This window comes from Epinephelus fuscoguttatus, linkage group LG15 (assembly GCF_011397635.1).
Source record: "Epinephelus fuscoguttatus linkage group LG15, E.fuscoguttatus.final_Chr_v1".
NCBI classification, from domain to species: domain Eukaryota; kingdom Metazoa; phylum Chordata; class Actinopteri; order Perciformes; family Serranidae; genus Epinephelus; species Epinephelus fuscoguttatus.
Genome location: NC_064766.1, coordinates 3385802 through 3412186, shown reverse-complemented (window position 1 = coordinate 3412186; position 26385 = coordinate 3385802). Strand labels below are relative to the sequence as shown.

General features: G+C 43.4%; 1 protein-coding gene across 2 annotated transcripts in view; it reads right to left on the bottom strand.

Annotated features, from left to right (window-relative positions):
- Window positions 1–663: 663 nt before the first annotated feature.
- The window catches only part of LOC125902787 (phospholipid phosphatase-related protein type 4-like), a 115381-nt gene continuing 89659 nt past the window's right edge, over window positions 664–26385 (bottom strand). For both annotated transcript variants that reach the window (XM_049599385.1, XM_049599386.1), the window contains exons 7-11: window positions 24520–24655; window positions 21929–22157; window positions 8044–8662; window positions 6782–6938; window positions 664–2607 (exon numbers count right to left, since the gene is read on the bottom strand). In XM_049599385.1, the coding sequence (XP_049455342.1) occupies window positions 1661–2607; window positions 6782–6938; window positions 8044–8662; window positions 21929–22157; window positions 24520–24655 (2088 nt within the window). In that variant the 3' untranslated portion in view covers window positions 664–1660. The remainder of the gene's footprint in view (window positions 2608–6781; window positions 6939–8043; window positions 8663–21928; window positions 22158–24519; window positions 24656–26385) is intronic.

The window sequence follows — 26385 nt, the reverse complement described above, 5'->3', positions numbered from 1 at the left end:
TGTATTTTATGGATGTAGCATTACAAGTTTTTACTCAAACCTAAAGCTTTTTTATACTGTGATGCATTTTGTTTTTAATTTATAATCGTATTCTTGTAATAATGTACTTTATAGTAAAATTACACTTTAATTTAATATTATACTCTGTGTTTTCAAAATTACAATCTGTGTTTTTTTCTAACTTTGTTGTAAATGTACGACTGTATTTATGTAATATTGTACTTTTTTTATTATTTCAATGTCTTGCAATTTTTGTAAAATCACCATTTTTCTCAGCAGGTAATATGACCCATAAAGAACTACAACTTTATTTTATGGCACTGCAAGCTTTGTCTCAAAATATCACAAATTTATGATAAAAATATTAGATTTCCTTTTTCCAGACAGTTGCCCCAAAACTCAACTGTAATGATACCCATACTGTAAAGCTGGGAGTCATGATGAGCTGGAAAACCAAACCAAATAAAGAAAACAAAATACTTCACTTCATTCAGTCTTTGGACTTGTGTATGACCTAAGTTTGTTCAGATGACCCAAATGCTGCATGTACCAGTGTACAGCACAGCTACTACACAGTCAGGATAATTCATATACTGCACATCATTAAAACACAGCATGTAAAAAATTGATTAACTATATTTAAACACAAGGTATGTCCCATGATATTGTTCTTATCCAACACAAACACAATACCACCATGAACTAAGAGATACTGTTATTGCCCAAAAGGGACTCCTTTGAGCTCAGACACAATTAAGACTGTGGGTTTAATTTCCACTGTGGCCACTCACATTCATATGTACAAGCACAGCACAGTTATGGGCTTTGAATGCAAATTTCCATCTAATTGCATGTGATTACATTGTAAAGTTTATATATCGATGTTTATATATCGATATTGTTACCTGTGTTTGACAAAAGGATGAAAGACGAGAATATACTGTGTGTAAAAATGTTTTGATAAGAATGTTATCCCATTGACAGCTGACCCAGCAGTCAGAGTCAATAGGCTGAATCCCCCCTCGCTGACAGGGAGCTATGGGACAGAGCGAGGAGGCTGGAGTCTCTCCTCCTGAGTCAAAGGGTCAGCAGTTTATTTAGCCCATTATTCTTGTGCCTATGAAACAAGTGCACTCCATTTATTACATTTACAAAAAAATGGGTGTATCCAGATTTTAAAAAAAAGGCAAGGAAAAATGTTGAATCAGACTCACCCCTCTTACATTGGGCCCTGACTATAGTCCTTTCTAACTGGCCAGTTGGAAATTGTGGGCAGGGCTAATTGTGTTAGTACTCTCTATGGCTTTTGACCCAAAGAGGATTGTGAACCTCTTAGTAATAGGTTTTGATAAGCCTACTTCAAGTGTCCTAGTAAGACATAACATTTATTCAGTTGGGATCTAAACTGGCTATGATGCTGGGGGACACAAATAGCCATATATTGGGCCCTAATGGGTGGGACTAACAAGTTTTTGGCCATCCCCCTTTGGCTGACCCCCTGGTGGTGGACAGATTTAACCAAATTTTCCTTATGTGTGGCCTAATCTGAGATTCTGTATGGCCCATGCAGCATCTCCATTGATTTTTTTTTTTTTTTGCTGGTCGAGTAGGACACATTTTAATCACAGGAGATAGATGGATGATTTCAACACTGAGCCTGTCATTCTTTATAAGCCAACCCCAGAGTAGGAGGCGGGGTGTGAGTCAGGACGGGGCGGGGTAAAGTAGGGGGAGGGGTTGGGCTAGGACGGCCAAACACACCCTGCAACTGCCTGTTGGGGTGGTTGGGGTGGATGGGGTTTTCTTGAAAACTTCGAAGGTTTTCATGGAAACGGTTGCTGCTTTCATTGTCGATGCGGTTACTGTCATCACAGAGGCGGTGGTTATTGTGAAGGTCGGGGGTGGGCCCTCGATCGGGGACGTGGACGATATGGGAGCTGCTCTTCCTCCTCAGGGTGGACTCGCGGCTGGACGAGGCAGCTGATTGGCTGTCTGAGCCACCGTCGCTGCTCGCAGCCGTTCCCTCCACTGGGGTGACCCTGATGGTGGTGATGGCCTGAGGGTGTGGGTGGAATGGAGGCGCAAAGGTGGCAGTAGGGGTGAATGACATATTAGAGTTGGCAGAGTTGGGGTTGAAGTTTGCAGAGTTGGGGTTGAAGTTGGCAGAGTTGGGATTGAAGTTAAAGTGGGTATTATTAAAGTTGGGGTTGTTGGGGTTAAAATTGGGGTGCTGGAAGTTGTTGGGGTTATTGGGATGTAAGGGATGTAAAGGGTGTACAACATGTGGGTGGTTTGTGTATACACCTCCTCCCCCTCCTCCTCCTCCCCCTCCATCTCCACCACCTTCACTCTCCGTTTCAGTTCCTGTCACACTTCTCCGTCCATCCACTGACCCTCCATCTCTCAGCGAATCACAGCTGTCTGTGTGTCTGTTCAGGTCATTAAGGGCGAAACCTGACTGTCGGAGTGAAGCTCGTTGTTCTGGTGGTTTCCATCGCCAGGAGCCACTTCCATCAGTGCTCGGAGGTTTCACCACAGGTTTGTTTGATCTGGACTCTGGGTGGGCTTCAACACGGACTATACTGCCACTTCTCTCTAAACCTCCTCCTAACAGACCAAGACAAATAATCAATAACTCAATAATAATCTTCTACTACTAACAATAATAATCATCATCTTGAATGTTTAAATCCATAAATTTAAAGGTTCAGTTCTCTTAACTGCAGTGACTGCCACGAAGCAGCAGAGTCCAGGACCTGATATATTAGGTCATACTGCTTGCTATTCTTCACACTGTCCGGACTTTATTCAGTCTTTTGCTAGGAATAAAGTATAGAACTAAGGTAGCCCTTTTTCCATAAAGTCTAAGTAAATCCTTATATATGCAAAACAGTGCTAGAGGCAAAGAGTTGAAATTGATATCCACTGATCATCTGCTTCTGGGAAAGTAACAGATGTTTCTCCCTGAATGCTTAACTGTTCCCTCCAAGATTAACTCTGGAAAAAAGTCTTTACTTTTGTTTCTGCCAAGAAATCCCACAAACAGACAAAAATCAACAATGTGTCAGTGCGTTTTTATCATTCTTATCTTTTTTGAACATGTGGGATCTGTGAAAAAAATGAAAATGTATCCTTTACCTGGTCACTGACTGATCTTTTTTTCATTTCAATTTCAAGTTATTTCTGGCAATCTAAAACTAAATCAATCTGCCTCCAATGTAGCAAAGCTTTCATACTATGATGGCAGAATCAGCTCTGGTCTAGGACTAGCTTTGGGTATCCTTTAAATTGCTCATCTTAGGCTTAGTAGGGTGGTTACATGATAAATGGATAAACGTGCATTTGTATAGTGCCTTTCTAAAAGCACTTTACACTACATGCCACATTCACCCATTCACACACACATTCATGTGCTGATGGTGGCAGAGTCTGCCATGCAAGGTGCCATACTGCTCACCAGGTTCTAATCAAATCTAATCTAATGTGATCATTCAGTTCAGTCTTAAGAGGTGGACTGTGGGACTGGAGGAGTCAGGGATTGAACTGCACATCTTCCGATCAGCGGATGACCTGCTCTAGCTCCTGAGCCACAGCTGCTCATCAAGTGAGCGATGGCTTACTTGACGGGCAGGCTATCAATTAGATGCCCTCTCTCCTCTGTGTTTTGCTGATGGGCCCCTGCTGTCCCAGCCTCACTCCCTAGATGCCATCTGCTCACTCGGGGGCCCAAGTGGAGTCCCTTCTCATCCAGAACCACTGACTGCCCTTTAAGCGGCTCTGGAGAGGTCTTTGACTGCTTGCCAGTAGGCCATGCCTCAAACTCCCATGTCCCGGAGTAGCCTTGATGTTGATGTGGCTATGAACCCTCTGCAGCCTACCTCTACTGGACAGACTTATGCTTTCAGCCACGTTGTTGAGGGTTGGCTGCAAGTTCAGTATACCTCAGTTTCTTGCACTTGTAGGCCACTTCCACCGCATCCTCCCAGGGCACTGTGAGCTTGATGTTGTGAACGAGATGGAGTGAGACTGCCCATAGCACACAGACTAGTGTGAGGTTGGTGGATGCAATCTCAGCTCAAAAGCAGAGTCTGCAGCTATCTTCCAGTTGTGTGCTCTGACCAACCACCAAGAATCTAGCCTTGGTCTGATGAGCCTGCCTTGCCTCTTACCCTGATAATTGTTGCTGCTGAAGGCAAATGCTGAAGGGGGTCCTGCGTTTGTAAACTGATTTTCCCCCACTGCTGCAAGACACCATAGCCCCTGGTGCCACTAACCGTATCTGCCATGATGAGACTAGTCTTACTGCCAAGTGTATTTTAGTGTTACTAGTGTAGGGCAGAGGGGGCATGTGGGGTCATCTCTGTACAGCTTGCTGAGCTACCTGGCAGGACATCAAAAGTAGCCTTGATGATGATGCTTGCTATGAATGTCTCCATTTCCCACAGCTCTCTCCAAGACATCTTCTTATTTTCCACTCCCCTCCCATCTCATGTAATGCCTTTGCCTTGCTTTGCCTGAATCACAGTCTTTGTGCACCTTGTGGCCTTCTCCTGTCACCATATCTCCCCTATCACAAGGCTAAATTTCTAAGGCAAGTTCAAGCCGGTGTGCAGGTCCTAAGGCCTTGTCACCCCTTATTTGCTGCACTTGGCCCACAGTGTCTCAATGTTTGAAAGCCACCTTTGCCTGCTGAGTTGCTTCTGCTGGGGTCAATTTTCTGCCTGTAGCCAGAGTGGGGGCAAACCAAAGCCAAACCCATTGGCTTATGGTCTGATAAAGCCTCTGACGGTGAAGGCCAGTATCTCTGGCTGATCCGGTGTAGCCAACGGATATCTGAACGAAGTCTTCCTTTTTTGTGCACCAGTCATTTCGGCTCATCTATATAAGCAGATGTCTGCATATGAAGGCTAACTTGTCAACATACCATATGCAGTGGGTTAAGAGATCGCATTTCGGCTATTGCATTCTGCTTCTCCACACAGACTGTTTACCTGCTATTGCCAGAAAACCACATTATGGTCTGAACCCTCTTTTCTGGCCACCTGGATCTGATGTCAGATGGTACTAGCATTATAGCATTATAGACAGAGAAGCCTAGGATCATTCCTTTGTGGATTGATGTGTCAATCAGATGCCTTCACTCCAGGTATCCTGGCCTGTGCCAGTAGGCTGTGAGCCACCACACTAAAAAAGTTTTTCGCTTGAAGTTCAGGAGGCTGGTCTGGCTGAAACGTGCTCTTGTCCGCTCCTTACTTCTGCATTTCTTTACGAGGTTCTCAGTTCTTCTCAGTGTTGCAAGCCTGCTACGGTTGTCTTACTACAACAGTTTTATGCCTTCCTTTACCTCCTATGTAGCCTTCATCTATTGATTCTTCAGCTGCCATCTCTCTCTAGCTAGGCAATGAATTTCTTCTGCCTCCTGGACTTAGTCAATGTAGTTTTCCTCTTCTCTACTGCTCCAAAACACTCCATTCCGTAGTTGTAGATTAGTTCCACCATCTTCTCTAACTTCCTCATGGTAGCGACCCTGAGCATCTCAGAGACATTGCAGAGGTCACCACTGACCTCTGCACTTGATCAAGGGCTTTTGCCCCTGGATCTTCTTTTCCACTGCAGGCTGGAATGGGCTGAGTTCAGGTTGCTCTCCTGTGCCTTGCATTTCCTCTGCTTGGACAGGATTGTTGATGCCCGGTACACTTTGGTTTTTTTTTTCTGCTGCTGAGCTTCATTCATCTGACTCAACCTGCTTCTCAGAAAGTAGCTAATGATGTGAGATCTCTGTTGTCCTTTCTTCAGGCACCCTTTCTTGACCTGATGTATCTTAAGGCCTGTGGTGGAATAAAGTTTTGCAAAGCCTCATATGCAACTCAGGAGTATGTGTCTTTCTGTAGCTGCTGAATCTTAAGATGTGCTGATCATCGCATTCGTTGTCTGTTTCGTTCCTGTGTCGTTTACGTTGTTGTCTGCCATTGAGACATCTTCTGCCCACGCTCTTGCTAACTCAGGAGGTAAGGTTCTGTCACAAGATCTTTCCTTTGTCAGCTGCACTTCCACAGCAGTCACTGTATAACCAGATGATCAGATATGTTATAGGGGACTAGTTGTTGGTTTTCCTTAAATTGCAAACCTCAGACATGCTGCCTAGGCTCAGTGGAGTGTTCAATTGGTAAATGGGTGGACTTGTATTTATACAGCACCTTTCTAGTTTTCCGACCATTAAAAGTGCTTTACACTACGTGCAACTCTCACGCATTCACACACATTCATACACACATGGTGGCAGAGACTGCCACGCATGCCATGCATACTGCTCAAAAGGATCCACTCTCATCTCATCTCATCTCATTTAATCCAATTCCACCTAATCATTCAGACGCATACTTTTCTTCAAGAGCAATTGATGGTTCAGTTTCTAGTCCAAGGATACCTTGACAAGCTGTGATAGCCTCTATCTTAGACCAGTTCTGCTAAAACTAAGACCCTCTTCCTACCTGTAAATATTGTTTTTTTCCCTACTAACACAAAAAATGCTTTGGAAGTCTTTCTCCTGCTCTGTTCATTCTTTCCAGTATATATCACTGCCATAAAATTATGTGCCCATATCACTGGATTACCAAAGCCCTCATGCAATTTTTTTGTCATAAAACAATCCACCTTATGGTGTTTGGCAGTAATGCAGTGTAAATAGTAGGGCAGAGGTCAGCTAAGGCTGCTGGGCTTCAGTATGATGCATTACCACACACCAAATATATGTATATATTTCTCTATTAGCAGTACAGACCTCCTCCTCCCATTGCTCCGGTGGTGGAGGCTGGTGGTGATGGGTCCTGGTCTGTCAGGGCTCGGTACCGAATAGATCCAGTGCAGCTGACGGTGCTTCCACCATCCTCTGAGCGAGGAGAGTGAAGCAGACCCTGCTGTTTGGATAAGGCTATCACCTGGAATAGGAGGATGACAGTGTCTGGGTGAACTATTCAATATTTCGCTGCTGGAATGTTTGCTAATTATTAACTGGCTCTTCCTGTAGGTGAAATGCTATTCAGACTAAAAGGCTATTACTGTAGCTGTCCACAAAGCATACAGCCTGCACTGAGAAGACATTTATTTACCTATGTAAATACTTGAATTCAGTCTCTTCTGTGCATGCGCTATTTTTTCATGTTTGTCCAAAATAAGCTTTGCATACATTAGCAGTGAGTATCTATAAGTGAACCTAAATTTGTGAGCTTAATTTATGCTCACAGTTTTCATTTAACTAACAGTTATATTTACATCAACTCAAGATGCTGATTAAAACAACTATTGCCCTTATTGATTTATCACCTGTACCTTACTTTGTCAGTTTAAAGATTCATTGTTTGCTCTATAAAATGCCACAATAGAGAGAATCGACCATAATTTGTCATTACGATTATCATAAAGCTATCAGAGTCTGAAGTCATGCCTTCATATGGCTTCTTTTGTCTGACAGACATTCAGAACAACAAATGTGTTTATGGAATTCAGTTTACAATTATTTAAGATCGTTGAACATTTGGGAACTCTACTTGGTAAACTTACTAAAAAATCATCCAGGAAGTCAACTATAGACCCCATAACCAAAAAGGTTCGGGATCTAAAGCTCTGCAATCTCTCTGTCTAACCTTGCAGGAACAGGGATTCCACAAAGCTCGGTCCTGGGCCCTCTCCTCTTCTCCCTCTACGCAAGGACACTTGGTGCTGTCGTACATTCAAAAGACTTCTCCTACTATTGGTCTATTCTTCTCATGTCCTCCTTCTGACACTCACTGCTTGCCTGCCATATGTCTCAGACTGGATGTCAGTATCACTTAAAGCCAAGATGAGTCTTTGAACTCCAGTATTCTGAATGTGTTTTTGGTTGTATGAGAGGAATACACTCCCAGTCTTTGATGACATATAGCTTTTACACCTATTGAGTCTGAATACCTCTTCTAAATGAATGTCATATAATGTAATCAAACAAGCACTTAACTTGATAGATTGATAGATAGATTAAGGTGGTGAAGAAAAAGAATAATTCACCTGCATGAGACGAGGCTGTCCTCCAGCACTGAGCGGCCGGCAGGGAATTGTTGTCTTCTCAGCCACTCTCAGCCACTTTTCCCTCACTGACCCACCTCCATCCATAATGCTGTCCTCTGATTCACTCTCCTGATCCTTGCAGGTGAGATTTTCCTCCTCAGGAATGTGAACCAGCTGAGAAGATCCCGGCCGAGACTGAATAGACACTCTGGCTCCACCAGCCAATCCGGTGCTGCCATTATGGGCCATGTGATTATGATTAGTCATAGGAACAGAGCTTGCTGCCAGTTTCATGTACTGAGCTGGGATGTGGGCCCCAGCACGCAACTCTGTTTCCTGACAAGAGATAAGTGTAGGTAGGTGTGTTACCCCACGGAGCTCTGCCTCCAGGCCCATAGCAGAGGGTTCAGAGGAGCAGCGCAGCTCCATGTTCCTCTGAGGAGATGAGGATGATGCTGGCCTTATTCCATCCATCACCTGCAGAGATAGCTTCCTGTTGTCATTTTTATTCTTCCACTGGCTGAGCAGTTGTTTGGATCGGGTTGAGTCCATTGATGCGTGGATGGAGGCATGACGGCGTGGAATGCGACCCTCCTCCAGTGAGGAGCCTCCGTGGGACCTGGACGAAGTGGCAAAGAAACATTATAAGGACCAGAGAGAAGAAGACCTCACACATTTTTTTAGTGATGTCACACTCACATTTGTTCACTGGTGACCAGCGAGTATGACAACCACAAATCAAATCAAATCAAACTTTATTTGTAACGCACTTTTCATACATTAAAAATGCAGCACAAAGTGCTTCACAGAATAAAAACATATAACAAAAATACTACATACATATTGAGAACCCGCTCCTCCTACCCCCACATATAAACACACACACACACACACACACACACACACACACACACACACAGTCGATATAGTAACATGGCTGGGCACTGAGGAACCAGGAGAGGAAAGAACCACCTATGGGGAGCTCATCCACACTGAGAGCTGTCACAGCCTACGGCCACAGGGAGCGCCGCCATAGAGACCACCCCGACCCCAGACCGGGGTAGACTGGGGTAACGTTAGACTCCACACATGGTACAGAGCCTCCCAGTCCTCCGGACCTGAGGGATCTCCAGGACGACGTCCCCGCGGGCAGATCCGACACACCTTTCAGTGTGGAGGCCCCCCCATGAGGAAACACTGGAGCTAAAAACTAAAAAAATTAAAGGCACTACAAGGAACTTTTAACTGGATATGCAAAAGTCTCTCGTTTCTGCTGATGTCTGTGTGTGACTTACAACAGCAAATGAGACCATCGTTGTGAAGATAAGCTATTTCTATATAGTGTGTACCCATACCTTTATGAAACTGTACGGGTCCGCCCCAGGTTACTTCCGGGACGAAGCGATTTACGGCACTCAGACGGCACACGTCATCTTACCTAGGTGCTTACATTTATAGTGACTCTTACAAATAGTCGCTATTCCTCCTCCTTGACCTGACGTCCGCGGGGAGTTAAAATAGCAGCAATCATCGGGTAAAAGTTCTGTGAAAGCACTGAACTCACCAACAGTCAGCCACGTCTCAGTCACACAGAGAAAATCCAATCCTCCGGAAGTCAGGAAATCCTTCAGGATAAACGTTTTGTTCGCTAGCGATCTAGCATTTACCAGCCCAATCCTGGCAGGAGCCGGTGGGTCCACGGCGTTAGCTGTCCGGGGAGCCACACACAGAGGCCGCAGGTTGCGCAGATTCACCCCTCGCCAGTGGGGACAAGGAGAGCAGGGGCCGCAGGGCTGGAACGCTTCATCTGGGCCGACGACAGGTACCAGCCAGGCGTCGACAGGGTCCAGCGAGTGCCGAGAAATAAAGAGGCGAGGCATCGCTCCATACTCAGTCCAAGAAGCTGTGGAAGTGCTCGCCAAACAGGCTTTGATCCTTACCAGCCGACTGCTGCGTTTACCCCGGTGGCAGTGGCGCTTACGCCGGAGAGGTGGAGCTGGGGCGTGGCAGAGGTGAGCTGGGATCCCCGATAGGAGCGGGGGTAAAGTTTTCCAGTCTTGTTGTTTCATTCATCCCCAAAACAAACACATGCGAGAGCCAGGTAATCGTCTACAGCCTATGACAATGCGCGCTAGAGCTCATGGGAAATGTAGGCTTCATTCCGGCAAAACACTACTGCTTTTGTCCACAGGGTCGCCAAAATAAACTCAAAATGAAAGTTCCTTGTAGGGGCTTTCAAGACTAAAAGGCAATATGATAAGATAAAACAAGTATGAGATAAAATAATGATAAAATGCATACAAATTTAAGGATTTAGAAAAAAAAATTAAAGATTTAAAGATTAAAATAATATTAATAATAATAAATAAATAAAGATTTAGAAATTGAATAATAATAAAATGCATAAAGATTTAAAAAAATAAATCATTTAAAAGCATTAGAAATTAAAATAACATATAACAGAAGAATTAAAAGAGTAAAAGAAATCAGTTAAATGCCAAACTAAAAAGGTGAGTCTTGAGCCTCCTTTTAAAAACATCAACAGTCTCTGCAGTCCTGATGCACTCCAGCAGGCTATTCCATAAGTGAGGGCCATAATGGCTGAATGCAGCCTCCCCGTGGGTTTTTGTGCTGACTTTTGGAACAATTAAAAGGCCAGTGCCAGAGGACTGCAGGATCCGCGAGGGTTGATATGATAAAAGCAAGTCAGATAAATAAGATGGCCCAAGCCCGTTAATACATTTAAAAACTAATAAAAGAACCTTAAAATTGATCCTGAAACATACGGGGAGCCATTGCAGTGATCTTAAAACTGGTATAATGCAGGGACAGCGACATGATTAGCTAAAATAAACAACTACAATAAAGTAATAGTACATTGCCCAGTGGATGTCATGGAGAGAAGATCGGATTAGCGGTGGACGGATGCCATTTTTCCGCCCACTGCTATTCCGACCTGTTAACGTTTGTTAAAGTAGATACCTCAATCAGAGGTTTTACCAGATAGCTTGAAATAACTGTTTCTTATTGTACAGACTCAGCTCAGCACTGCATTACAAAACCAAATGTTTTTGCGTGCAAACAGCTACAAAATTGACCCTCAATTTTTCGCTATTGAGGGAAGTCACTAAACGACATGACACTCTTGGTTGCACACAAAACTAGCCCAGCCCCAACCACAACAATAAGATAGGCTAAACTACAACAATAATACAATAAAATGGCTATAAAATAACATAAAATGGGCTATTTTAAGTAGCCTTCAATACGGCCCGAAACGCCCTCTGGGTAATATGCAAAACCACTGGCTGACGACACTCACTAGCTAGTTTTGAAAATGAGATGGTCCATCTCAAGGGGTATATCCTTTAATAAATTCAATTCAATAAATTCAATTCTGTCGGAACCAAACCTCCCTGGTTGGAACGTACAGTGGAGACCAGAGTTGGGTAAGGGTTACTTTAAAAGTAATCAAAATATTTTACTGCATTACTTTTTCTTAAAAAGTAACCAGTTACTTTACAAATTTACTCCCTGAGAAAAGTAGCTCAAGTACTTTTAAAGTACTTTTGAATATTCTACATGTCCTACTGGGCAATGGACCACAGGGTGCTTAGCCTACATTTTTTGTCTCCAAAATTAAAGTTATGGACCACTTGCCTTTCACTAAGATCCAATTCTCCCATCACAGCCGTCACTTTGACCAGTAGAAACACAGAACATAGTCAACTGTATGACAACAACAACCCCAGCGTTTTTAATATTTCTTCTAGGGATGTTACCACACAGAGTAAAAGGGGGAAATGATGGTGTGAAACAGCAGAGGCACTTTGTCAACCTGGTGAGTACTGCCATTAGCATCAAGCTAGCAAATAATGTTATTTCTTCATAATGGATACGGACATAAAGTAATAACATTAACAAATAGTGATGGGGCTTTTACTCACCACAACTGCAGAGGCTACCAGCTTATCAGCTTCATTTGAAACAGACTACTTTATAGACGGTCCGTTATTAATCCCTCTGTATCTTTATATTTTTACTTTTTGTCCACTCCCGTTGTCTTCATAAAGTTAACACATCGCATCATCATTTCAAACTCAACACTTCCTGAATGTATTTCAAATTAAAAGCCCCTTATAACTTCGGCTGAGAGAATCCCTCCATTTTCTAAATAGCCTTTTATTGTGAAACATTTGTAGGAACTAGCTGTGGAGGATTCAGTAGCTTGAATGTTTGCATACAGTACTTTAAATGTAGCTCCTGCCATCTGCTGACGCTTTCAGGTGACTACAACAACATTTCAGCTGGCACATGAACAGACACAGTGACTCAAATAATAGTAAAAGTAATAAAAATAGGACAAGAATAACCCGATGACATGAAAGACGAGTGGTCCGGGGATAACTGGTGAGTACCATCACGTAGTGTGTCATGTCTGTTGGCCAAGTCAGGGCATGATTTTATGACTCCACAATCATGCAATGTGACATAGTGACTTTCAGAACGGGCAGAAAAGTTGTGTAGTGTGTATCAGGCATAATGATAGTCCTGAGTCTGACCTGTCTCTCAGCGAGTCCTCCTCCATCTATTGAGTTGTGGGTATTTTACTGGCGATCCTGCAGAATGTTTTAGACTCCACCGTAGACTATGGCAGCATTTTTTCTACCACATAGCTAGCCACAAGCTTCATGACTTCTAACCAAAAGACAGTCGTTGCTGTTTTGGAGCTGAAGGACCAGCGTTCTAAAAGTAACGGAAGTAACTGATGGCTTGTTTGAAAATGTACTCAAGTATTTGATTACTCAAACAGCAAACTAACGCGTTAGGTTACTCGTTACTGCAAAAAGTAATCAAAGTACTCTAACACGTTACTTTGTAACGCAAGTCCTGAATCTGTCCTGTCTGTCAGCGAGTTACTTTGTAACGCATTATACTAAACTCTGCTCAGCACAGTGGCATAGAAACCCCGCCGCCAGCTAGCATTTGATGTAATTGCAGAGGCACAGTGGTACAGTGGTTAGCATTGTTGCATCACAGCAAAAGGGTTCCTGGGTTGAAAGTTCGAACACGGGGGTGGGGATGCCATTCTGAGTGGAGTTTGCATGTTCTCCTTGTGTAAGCCTTGGTTTTCTCTAGGTACCTTGGCTTCCTCCCACAGTCCAAAGACATGCAAGTTAATTGGTGACTCTAAATTGGCCGGAGGCATACGTGTGACTGTGAATGGTTGTCTGTCTCTGTGTGTCAGCCCTGTGATAGTCTGGCAACCTGTCCAGTGTGTACCCTGCGTTGTATATGGCAGCTAACTAACATATATGATGTTGGTGAAGATTCTCAGTCATCCAGGTCATGGTAATTGTAAGTGCTGTTGGGAAGAGGAGGAGCTAAATATGATCATTGGCAATAATTCATAATTATTAATATTAATTATGGGTTATTAAAGTATTTGATTAATTAATTAATAATTAATTAATTATTACATATGCATAATAATCAAATTAGCTTACAGCGGGGCACCACCGGGAAAACCCGGACCAATGATCAGACGTAAATTCAGTCTCAAGAGTGTTCACTTAGGAAGCTAATTCTAGGGAGATATCAGCAACTATAAGATGAACAGGAAGGAGTGGAGCTCAGGCACTGACTTTGTCAACCAGCTTCATCACAGTATACAATGAAAAACCAAAGCAACCTCTCTTTGCAGTATAACAGGGTTTATTCACACTGATGACATTAATTTACAACCAACATCAACATTGCTCTATAAACCCTATCAACTATAAAACATTACTGAATCAACCAGCAAGCATCAAGAAGGGTGTGTGTGTGTGTGTGTGTGTGTGTGTGTGCGTGTGTGTGTGTGTGTGTGTATGTATGTCTGAGCGAGTGGGTGTGTGAGATAGAGAGGCGTGTGAGCGTAGCAAGATGGCGGCTGTGACGCTGCAAGCTACGTCACGCAATGGCGGCTCGCCAAGAAAGCACGCGAGGGGAGCCGGTAGAGAGGGAAGTTCGAATTGCTCAGCTCCAAGTGTAGGTTAGTGGAAGAGAGGAAGAGAGAAAGGGAAGCACTCAGAAGTGTGGTCACGCAGGCGGTATTGAGATGCAGTAACCTGTCTGTGTTACGCAGAGACGCGCTCGGCTCAGCTGGTGAGCGGCGTGAATCTGGACATTGAACCAAGCGCGGCAAGTACTGATCAATCCCGCGTGCGGGGCGACACAATAGCGGTCCGACGAGGTCGGATCACTGCGTATTACAAGCAGACACAAACGGGCAGGAAAATAACAGACAGCAGCAACACAGGCAATATTTTTACAATATCAATGCAGCCAAAATCGGACGCAGCGGTCCGTATCAACAAGCCCTTACAAAACTTAAAAAGAAAACACACACTAACTAATATCTGCCCAGAGCTAAAGCCTCTTACTTTTGCAGAAGGTGGAGTGATGTGTCGGTAGTTCCTCGAGCGTCCTTTGTTACGGCAGAGGTGAAGTGGTTAGCGGCTCACAGCAGCTAACGGGTCCTCGGCGAGGGGGCAAGTCTCTGACGAGGCGAGTTAATTCCGGCTCGTAGCGGGGAATCACTCGGGGAAAGAAGGGGGTCCTTGTCCTTCTTCTTGAAGCAGGCAGTCCTTGTTATCTACCAAACTTCGCATCCACGGGCATCCGGGTGAGAGGGTCAATCCGTGGTCTCGTACCGGGCTACTCTGTGTTCCTCGGCGCACAGAGTGAGGGAGAGGAGAGGAGATCAGCTCGACCAGCGAGGGAAATCCGTAGGCCTAAAACGCGTCTAACTGTGCACAGTAATAACTCTTTCTAAAGCGTTCGCCACGTGGGACGAGTTGCTAAGCTTTAGGAACAGTTGCGGGTACTTCTATTAGCTATGAGGATCACAGCCAGAAGTGTTTCCCTCAGGTACGCTTTGTGATGATATACCCCGGCGTGACGTCATCGGTGCTGGGTTGGCCATGGCGGATTTCACCCAATGGGAGCTGTGTATTTCAAGGGACCTCTGCTGGTCAGCTGGGGTGCTGTGTTGGGGGTTGAATCAGCTGATTCACACAGAGAAAGGGGTGGACTGATTCCTTTGTTCTTTTGGGCGCCAACATGTGGTCTCAGGCTTTGATTGTTACATGTAGGCCCAAAAGTTTATGGATAAAGTGTAGGCCTTTGTTAGAAATCCTTGTACGGCACAACAGTGCTATATCGTAGGCAACTGGACTTGCTTACGTTTCTTGAAGACGTTTCGCCTCTCATTCAAGGAGCTTCTTCAGTTCTAAATGACTGATACGAAGTTGCAGGCTATAAACCCTGTGTGGGTGGGAACCCTTGCAAAGTCGTAGGAGTCATGTGAGCTCTTTGCTTCAGAGTTGTTAAAGTCACAATGTGAGTCGTTGACCCACCTGGCCACCATGTGAGTCGTTAGGGTCAGGTGGGACCAGGGGGGAATGGGTGTGAAGTCGTCTGGGGAGGGATCCCAGGACCTGTAGGTAGGGGATAAGTAGTGTCGTAAGCCACCCCCTCTGTTTAACGATTCCAGCTTGACGTAGATGGCTTCTTTTACTCCTCTTTCAAACCATCTTTCCTCCCTGGCCAAGATGTGCACATTGCTGTCCTCAAAGGAGTGTCCCTTCTCCTGTAGATGTAAGTGGACAGCCGAGTCTTGACCCGAGGAGCTGGCTCTCCTGTGCTGTGCCATGCACTTGTGGAGTGGTTGTTTTGTCTCCCCAGTGTATAAATCTGTGCATTCCTGGTTGCACTGAACTGCATACACTAAATTAATCTGCTTATGTCTGGGTATTTTGTCCTTGGGGTGGACAAGTTTCTGTCTCAGTGTGTTGCTGGGTTTAAAGTGCACAGGGATGTGGTGTTTGTTGAAAATCCTCCTAAGTTTCTCAGACACTCCTGCGGCATAAGGAATGACAATGTTGTTATGTTTTTGTGTCTCTTCCTCTCTGTCTGCTCTGGGTCTTTTTGAGGTTTTTGCAAAGGCCCAGTTGGGATAGCCACAGGTTTTAAGTGCTTCCCTGATGTGTTTCTGTTCCTTCACCTTCCCCTCTGTTCTAGTGGGCACGTTTTCAGCCCGATGATTCAGTGTCCTGATAACTTCCAATTTGTGCTCCAGTGGGTGGTGAGAATCAAACAGCAGGTATTGGTCCGTGTGTGTAGGTTTTCTGTACACCTCTATGTTTAGGTTTCTGTCCTCTTCAATGTGTACTGCACAGTCTAAGAAGACTGTCTCCTCTGACATTCTCCCGTGTGAATTTAATGTTGGGGTCCACTGCGTTAACGTGTTCCGTGAAGGTTTCCACTTCCTCAGTTTTGATTTTGACCTAGGTGTCATCTGAACCAGTGGCTAGGAGCAGTTCCTGTAAAGGTGGTCAGTGCTCTCTTCTCCACATCTTCCATGTAAAGATTGGACACTACAGGGGACACCGTTGAGCCCATAGCACAGCCATGCTTTTGTCGGTAGAAACTCTCGCTGTACTTGAAATAGGTGGTGGTCAAACAAAGGTCCAGCAGTTGTTCAGCAAATGTGGTCTGGGGTGAAGTTGGTCCTGACTGGAAGGGAGCTGTCTTGTAGCAGACATTTCCTCACTGTCTTAACTGCTTCTTTGGTGGGAATGCAGGTGAAAAGTGAAGTGACGTTGTATGATACTATAGTTCGTCAGAGTCCAGTGTTATCTCTCTGGTCTTGTTGGTAAAATCCTGAGAGTTCCTTACATGGTGTGGAGTTTTACCAACCAATGGAGCTAAGATCATAGCTAGGTGTTTGGAGATGTTGTACGTGACTGAGCTGATGCTGCTGATGATGGTTCTGAGTGGTGCTCCTTCCTTGTGTATCTTGGGGAGTCCATAGATGCATGGGGTGGCCTCACCAGGGTACAGTCGATAATACAGTGGTCTGTCAATGATTTTGTCCTTTTCCAGTTTTTGTAGATAATCTATGACCTTCTTTTTGTAGCCACTGGTAGGATCACGCCTCAGTGTTTCGTATGTGGATGTGTCACTGAGCAGAGCAGTGATTTTGGCATGGTAATCCGCTGTCTTCAGCACCACTGTGCATCTCCCTTTGTCTGCCGGCAAGATGGTGATGTTCCAGTCTTTCCTCAGTGATGCCAGGGCCTTCCTTTCCTCGATGGTGAGATTGGAAGGTGGTGTTTTTGCTCCAGCGAGAGCGGCTGATACCTTTAAGCTCAGTTGTTCTGCCTCTGTGTCTGCCAGCTCGTTGTTTCTGATGGCTGTCTCTGTTGCTGAAATAAGATCTACCACTGGTATCTGTTCTGGTGTTCAGTCCCTTGGTCAGGACATCCTTTTCCGGTTGAGTGAGCTCTCTGTCCGTTAAGTTTTTTACCCACTTCTCATGTATGTCCGGATGTGCTGTGCTGTGATCCTTGTTTCTCCAGGTCAGTACGTCTGTTCTATGAGAGATGTTATGACGGGACTGTAGTGTCAGGAATTTTCGTGTCTTTCATTCCTTCCCTTTGGAGTGTTGCGAAGCCTGTGCCTTCTCAACAAATTTGGAGACATCTTCCAGGACCTCCCTGGGTAGAAGTGCTGTCAGTTCTTCCAATATCTGTTCCATCTTGGATTTAAGTGCATCGATGGTGAAGTGAATCTGTCTCACTCTCTCGTTGAGTAGCTGGTTCTGGGCCCTCTGAAGGATAGTTGCAGCCTTGTGTCCTTTCACGGTGGAACCCAAGCGTAGGCTGTTAGGGATGAACCTGTTTTGCCTGCATCTCAGGTTGAAACGCAGGTGATTCCTGTAGTCAGCCAGCTTCCTAGATGTTCTTTCAAATTCCTGTACCAGTCGAAGGGCATTCTTCCCAAATTGAATGGCAACTTGTCGGTGAAGATTCTCAGTCATCCAGGTCTTGGGATCCCTCCCCAGATGACTTCACACCCATTCACCCCTGGTCCCACCTGACCCTAATGACTCACATAGTGGCCAGGTGGGTCAACGACACATTGTGACATTAACAACTCTGAAACTAAAAGCTCACGTGACCCCTACGGCTCTGCACCTGTTCCCACCCACACAGGGTTTATAGCCTGCAACTTTGTACCAGTCATTTAGAACTGAAGAAGCTTCTTGGATGAGAGGCGAAACGTCTTCAAGAAACGTAAGCAAGTCCAGTTGCCTACGATACAGCACTTACGAACACTTACGAACTTATGAACTTGCGAATGACATACATGTTGTATTATTTAGCGTGTGCATAGGCCACTGACTGATCTAACTGAATGCGTGCATTGTGTGTGTTCATCCACCATCTCCAGACTGTGCAATAAATCTGTGATTGATTGGACAGCTGCCATCTTTGGCACTCATTTAACACAACGCAGACCGCAACTGTTACACTAGTCTGACTCAGCCGATCGAGACTGTGGGTATAAGCCCGCCATTGGCTGTCTATGTAAACCAGCATTTTCCTCCCTTTTCACTATCTGCATGCTACCTTTTTGCAAGGGCACCATTACTACATTATTGGCTTAGTGCTGCCAAAAAAGATTGTGATTGGTTTAAAGAAATACAAACGACCCAGAGCATTGTGTTCCCCTATAGTAGAATGATCATGTATGCTTCCTGACCTTTCTTTAGCACTAACACAGCGCTGTGGAGATAGGTCTGGATACGTGAGACTACTGTTACACTGGTAGCTGGTACACATACTGTAAATGGTTGAATTTTGGATTGACTTGGAAATTTTGAGGAATTTTGTAACAGGTGTCTGGAGTGTGGCAGAACACCAGTCATGATTAATCAAGCCCCTCTTGCCCTCTCTTTCAAAATCGGTGCAGTGTACCACAGAACTTCAGCATTTTGAGAAAGAGAAAATGACCCAGTGCAAAAGCCATTTTCACTGATTCTCTCTGTCTTTCACATTTTTTAATTAAAAAACTCAACTCCCATGTTGTGTTTCATGGCACATACAATTACTATCCCTCTCTTTTTAAATTTGGTGCAGTCAGGTCCACGGTGAGTTACTCAAACAGCTGTGTATGTCCCAGGCGTATGTCAGAAACCCTGCCATGCTCCACGAAGCCCTGTGTGTATGTACGTGCTGTTTTAGTGTGGTGCTCTTTTGCAAGAATTTCATTGTTGTCTTCTCAATTACACCCACACAGACCTTTGCACTTCTTTCTCAGATGAACAATCAATTTTATCACATCTGAAATCCCTTTTCCTGTTCCCTCAGTGTTTCTACCACAGACAAAGATGACAGGGGAACAGACAGATCGCTCATGGTAATAGAAGAGCTGTAGAAAAGCTGTGGAAATTAAACACACACAATTTCTTTTTATATCCCAATATAAAATTAGGTTCTACATGGTCGGACTGAGTCAACTGTGTTCAATACACCATTAATAAACAATATGTAGACCTAATTATTATGTAAACAGTGAATAAGCTACTTACTTAAATGGTCTGGTCATGTAGATTAAATAACATATTTAATATGATACTTCCTCCAGGATTTGACCACAGAGGACTGAAAGCTGTGACAAGACAAGCCGTTCAGTCACAATTTGTAGCTGTAGTATAGCAAATATAGGCTGCTGAATGAAGAGGTTGGCTAAATGGACTCAATCAATTAGCTTTTCACCCACTCAAAGGCCAAGAGTACAAGACATAAAAGTTTGTTCCTCTACTCTCACAGTCAGAGCATCCAAATGTAATCACCATTTCATTAGGGCTGTACCCAAATATTCGGATATTCGAATATTCGTTTCTATGGGTAGGTATTCGTTATGAAAATTTGGTATTCAATATTCGTTTATTTACTTTTTTTTTTTTTTTTTTTTTACATATTTTTTGGGTGCTAAATGTAGTCTTTTTGTTGTTGGTAAATGTAAGTTATCAATAAAAATCAAAACTTTTAAATTGCATTGTTAAAAATGTGAAAATATAGTATCGCCTACCAACTGAGCTTGTGCGCACGGCACGCTTGAGCGCATCCGTCTGAGGCTGTGGATCAATGCCAAGTTTTACCACTTTAATCACTATTCCCTCTAACTTGTATCTGTTTTTTCGTTATCTTTTGAACTTAATATGAATTATGGAACTGTTTTTGTCAACGTTTGTTTCCCCCATTTTGTACAATAAATTATTGTTTAAAGTTTCAACAAGTTTCTTTTGGAGTGCGTGACACAAGTGTGTTTTGAAAACGACCGCGGACTGTCACCTGCTCAACGCACCAGTACCTTCGGATGCCAGGTACTGGTGCGTAATAGATTATAGATTAATAGATTATAATAATAATGTCAAAATATCATTTACAGACCGATTTAACAGACGATCACTGCTGCCCGACCCGCAGGTCCATTTGCGGGTCCCGTGGGTTACGGGTCAACCCACGCATCACTACTCAGTTCAGTCTATAAAGGCTGTACACAACAGTAGACATTATATTCTATTCAGGCTGGCAGAACCAGCAGCGCATCGGCTCTACAGTGCACGGCACTGCTGATTAACCATTTTATTGCAGCACAGAGTGTCTGCCAGCAACCAGTTACTTGCAGAGGCTTCCTACAACTTGTTTCAACGGTTCCGATTTAATCAGAAGACAAATTAAACAGGATGACGAGCCAATGTGAAAATAAAAACAAGCATAGAATAATGTACTGAAGGAGACTGTTGTGCCATCACATTTTTTTGTGGTTTGAGAGCAAAGATCCAGTTGCCGCTTTGCAAAACTCCGCAATACAATTAGGTCTGAAAAAACCCCGGAGGAGTGCTTTGCAAGGAGTCTTTGAAAGGAGCCGAGCCTGGCGTAAAACCGGAGAGAGCAGGCAGCACGGCCACAGATCAAGGTGCACCCAAGATCAGTGTCACCAATTCAGTATCTGACGAAATGCCTGGTAAGTAACGGCCAGGAAAGAGGGTTTTTTTTTAGAATATTATGATGTCGCAGTGGTTGACCTTTGACTTTTTGGATATACAATTTCATCATGTCATCATTATATCCTAGCCAAAAACATATTCTGTGAGGTCAACTGACCTTGACCTTTGACCTTCAACCACCAAATTCTAGTCAGTTTATTCTTCAGCCAAATGGGCATTTGTGCCGAATGGTAAAATTTCCCTTAAGGTGAGATTCCACATTAATGAGAATGAGATGGATGCAAGGTCACAGTGACCTTGACCTTTGATATTTGACGACCAAACTCTAATAGTTCATTGTTGAATCCAAGTTAACATTTGCACCAAATTTTAAGAAATTCCCTCAAAGTGTTCTTGAGATATCATGTTCACAAAAATGAGACAGGCAAGGTCACAGTGACCTTGACTTTTGACTATCAAAATCTAATCAGTTTGTTGTTGAGTCCAAGTGGACGTTTCTGCCAAATTTGAGGAAATTCCCTCAAGGTGCTCATAAGATATTGAGTTCACGAAAATGGGACGTACATATGTTCGTACGGACAACCAGAAAACGTAATGCCTCCGGCTACAGCTATTGCTGGCACGGAGGCAAAAATAAATAAATTAATAAATAAATACATTTAAAATATATATGTATATATATACATACATACATACATATATATATGTATGGTAGAAGGAAATGCTGAAAGTATGTCTGGGGCCGTCATATATATTTTTCACTTGCCCAATCACATACATGCATGAGGCATTCTGAACACACATGTTGAAACAATAAGCAGCTAATTAGGTCAGGTGGTAATTAACTGAACTAAAACAGCTTTCTGAAATGCTGTCTTCTATCTCTGAAATAGAGCAATAAGGCCAATAGCAAAATATCCTTCAACAGGTAGAGCAGTATGTGACAGTTATATGTGATGTATTATGGGTAAGCAAGTTCTAGTACCTTGTTTTCTCTCCCAGACCAACTCTTCGGATAAAGACTCCACTAAACATATTTACCTTGGCAGTGTGCTGCTACTGAAGGTCATCATGTTTTCATGATTGCCCAGGGGACTGGATGGAGTTATCACCTCCACCTCAGCACTGGCTCTCTTGAGATTGGACAAGGACGGTTCTCGGTAGGAGGCGCTTCGAGTCAAGATAGGCTCTGGTTGGTTGGGGGACAGAGTGTGGGAAGAGGTCCTGGTAATGATGGGCTCTGGTTGGCTGGGAGCCAGGGTGTGGTGACCTGTGAGTGAATAACAAGGAGAGGTCACACTGCTAATGTCAAGTTAAAAAGGGATGATTTTAACTAAGTGTACTCACTGGAATTCATCATTCTAACAGTTAAAAGAAAATAAAAGATGACTGAATCTAAACATTTAACACTACTTGGCTGTGAAAACAACTGAGGTTTATAGTATGAGCATCAGACATCAGACAAGTAGGACCACAACTGACTGCTCAAGTTTCATCTGCTTAAATTCTGAAAAAGTGGGTTTCCATCCAAGTATTTCTATGCAAATAAGCTGTATTTCTGAGTCTGAAGTCAAAAAAGCCAGTTTAAAATAGTATCAGAAATATACACCTGAGGCCTGTACTGCAAAGCCAGTTCAACTTACCCAGGATTTCTTTTTGTTATCAGGCTTGACTAACTCTAACACTGGTCGTCTGGGTAAGTGGTACTGCAAAGCTGGATATGAACTAGTTCAGTCAACTCAAGGTTTTGTCATGTCATATATATATTTATTACACAGCTCTATTAAATGCTGTATTCTGATTGGTCAGTCGCGGCATTCAGAGGTCTGATATTACTGTGTAATGACCGTTGCTATGTAGCCCAGCGTTGCTGCGCGTCAGGTTTCTATTCCCCTGTCGGGAGTTATTTTCCCAGTATTCACCGGCTCATTATACATTATCCCTTACATACATATATGTATATATACCTTAGAATGGTATCTGTATCATCCTGAGGCTCGGGTCCTCTACCAGAGACCTAGGAGTGTGAGGGTTCTGTGCAGATTTTCACCTCTACTTGTCTTGGGCTTGGTCATAGCGCACCACAATGCCACTGCCTAGCCCAGGTCTCTTTCTCTTGTCACAGCTCATATCAGAACAATGTTAAGCAGTCAGGATTCTGACTTGTCTAGAGCTTCCTCTGCCCTCCACTACTTCAGTGTTCTCACCTCGATGCTTGCATGTAAAACTCTGGGGTTGTTAAGGCCCAGTCACCCCAAACAGACATCAAAGAACTACCTGCAACAAAGGGCAACTGTTGTGTCACCTCACATTGACACACCGCAAAGATTATAGCCAACGGCCAGCTAGAACGTATGTCCTGAGCCTGCATGAGAGGAAATAACTCTCCACACCAGCAGGTGGCGGTGGTCTGTATTAGTCATTCAAAAGTCATTCAAAAAGGGAAACCGTAAGACCAACAGGATGGCTAGTTAGCCAGTTAGTACATTAACAATACAGTTTGATGTTGAAACAACAAAAGATATCTACAATGCGCTAGCAAACAATAACACAAACAATTTCCAACTGTTTTTGCTAAAGAGAAAAAGAGAAAATTAAAAAAAAAAGACTCTGCTACATCTAAAGCTGTTTTAACATGCTAAATATGCAAAAAAGCAGAAGAAAGAAACAGCTGACAATGGCTGACATGAGCTGAATAGTGCCAACGATGCAGGATACACCGCAAAAACTAGGGCAACAGACGCTCACTGAAGACTGACCAGCTGCCGACAGTTGTTGTAGTTAATTGGACTTCGTAGATCATCAAAGGCCAGCGGGTGTGTTGAAGAATGCTACGTCAGGATTTGAACTTTACCAGAAGTCACGATTTGTTCACAGATCTTCACTTCCGCAGAGCCTAATGGGTTTCCTAGGTTTAATCCAGTGGAGCATGTAAACACCTTCCCCAGGCTCTTCACTGTATCCCATCACTGACGGGATAGGGGGTCCACAGATAGTAACTATCTCTGGCAAGTCCCTGAGATTATTATGAAGTTTGAACCATGGAGATTTTTTATTTGTAAGTCTTTCCTTAAACCAAGAAAAGTGATTTAACAATCACAGTGTTAAGTCTATGGGCCAAGGGGGAATGAAAGCTCCAGGTGAGCAATTGTCACTGGACTGAATAGGCACGATTTGGGAGTCTGATATCCAAATCTTATAATACATCTATGGGTTCAACACATTGATTTAAGTAAATGAGCTAAGCTGAAAAAAAAAATACCTGTCATGGCACATACCTGTCATGTTTTTAGTTAACAACTGTCAAAAAGTAAACAAATATACATTTTAAGAAGGTAAGCATTTACCTGAAATGTTATTGTTTTTAGCTGTTTCAGGGTAGTGACAAGGCAAACATGTATTTTCTATGTTCATTTTGTTTTTATGGCATTTCATGCTGTAGAACGTTATTTCACTGTGACTATCTGCATTAGAATGTCCAAATTCAGACTTTTGGGGCATAACAAAGCTAAACCACAAGGTCGTCTGTTTATGTCATAATAAGTACAGCTTCTGGAAATTTATTCCAGTACTTAGCATGTCAGGGTGATGTTATCTGTAATTCTAAAATACACCTGACAGGAATGGTTTACCTTGGTGGCTGTTGCTAATTGCTGACTGGCTGACATTGGGTAGGGAGGAGAGAGGGGGCTCTCTCAGGGTTGGGGTAGGTGCTCGACTTCTGGACCGATCCTCACTGGGCTGGAAATTCCCCACTGCATACACACCCTGCATACAAACACACACACACACACACACACACACACACACACACACACACAGTGAGACACAGATGAGCATGTAGCAAAGACATTACCATGAAGGAGTTTGGTAAATCCAGTTTCAGGTGGCAGTCATGTTAGCATTTCACACCTTCACCAAAGCCTACACTAAAGTCACAGCATCTTTATCTTCAGTGATGTGATGTAGTTTCACATGACACACTGTGTGCTCACATCCCTTTGATGACTGGATCACTCCAAAGTCATGGCTTAACGAATATGATAATGCCATATGGAGCTGTAGTGAGAGAGATAGAGCTATAGCTGCAGAGGACTGCTGACCTCCACAAACTCTCCCTCACCTTGGTAGACATGAGGAGGAGGGTAATGGTTAAAAAAAACTAATAAGACCCAAACGACATTTTTTTGTCTTTAGTTTGACATGGTGAAATCCAAACACATCTCCTATGAAACTGCTCTGCTGGTGAATCAAGAGTTCACCATGAAGTGCAAGCAAGTGCTTACTTGTTAATGAATCAATAATAACAATCATTTGAAATACTACTTAATGTATCATAAGGGGCCATTCTGCCCGATGACAACTTTTCATTCTGTACATCTGCTTGGATAAAATGTAGATGTAGTTGAAAACATGCTGTCGGGGAAGTATAACTGGAATAAAGATGTGTTTACTGAAAGAGTCATTTCTTGTTTTGTGCTGTCAAGTAATCGGCTGCTTTTCTGCCAAACCTGACCCAGAGCAGTACTGATGCACTGCAGCACAGAAACCAATGGAGGCTGCCAATAAGCCTTAATTTATCTATGTTTCTTTTCATTTTGACACTGATGATAGATGATACAATGCCAATCAAAGAAACCTAAAATAGCACATTAAAGCCTGCACTGTGTAAAATTGTTGTCTGGAGAACAAATGTGAGTAATCATCACATCAGGAGAGGACAAAATCTTGCAACTTAAGTTAATCATAAAGATCCTTTTCCCAGGTTAATGATTCTCTATTTGCATAAAAAAAGGAATGTTCACTGGTGAAATGGATTCAGTTAAATGTGTGTTAAGTGACTAGTGATTCTGCATCATCTGAAAGGTAGAGCTGATGTTCTGGAGTACAACCTCACATATCTGTAGGCAGCTGAACAGGGCTCTGTGTGTGTGTGTGTGTGTGTGTGTGTGTGTGTGTGTGTGTGTGTGTGTGTGTGTGCTCACAAGTATGACTGCTTCAGTTCTGCTGTTTGAGTGTATGCTGGACATGTTTATCAGAGTGTGTGTGGGCTGGAGGGTGATGATGTGTAGGAGGTATCAAATATACTGTGCGAAAACCCACCAATTTCTGTACAAGAGTCTGAACATCCATGTCTGCTTTTAGCCCATAAAACTAGACTGATTAATACACTGAACCGCATGTACAGCAAAACCAGTATGTATCTGCATGGCATGTCTCCTATAGGAAATGATTATCTCTGTCCAAGACAAATTACTGTAGCACCAATGACCAATGCAACACTGTGAATGGAAAATAATACTGTTCTTGGCTGATAGGCGTCCATTCATTTTCATACCTCAAACATATTTTCATTTTAGTAATTTATGCATGGTAGATAACTTTGCAACCATAGCAGCTGTAGCACATGGTATGGTGAGATCATGAGGTAAAGTGACTATAAGCAAATAGTTAATAATCAAGGACACTGCAGCCTTTCTTTCTTCTCTCCTTCTTTT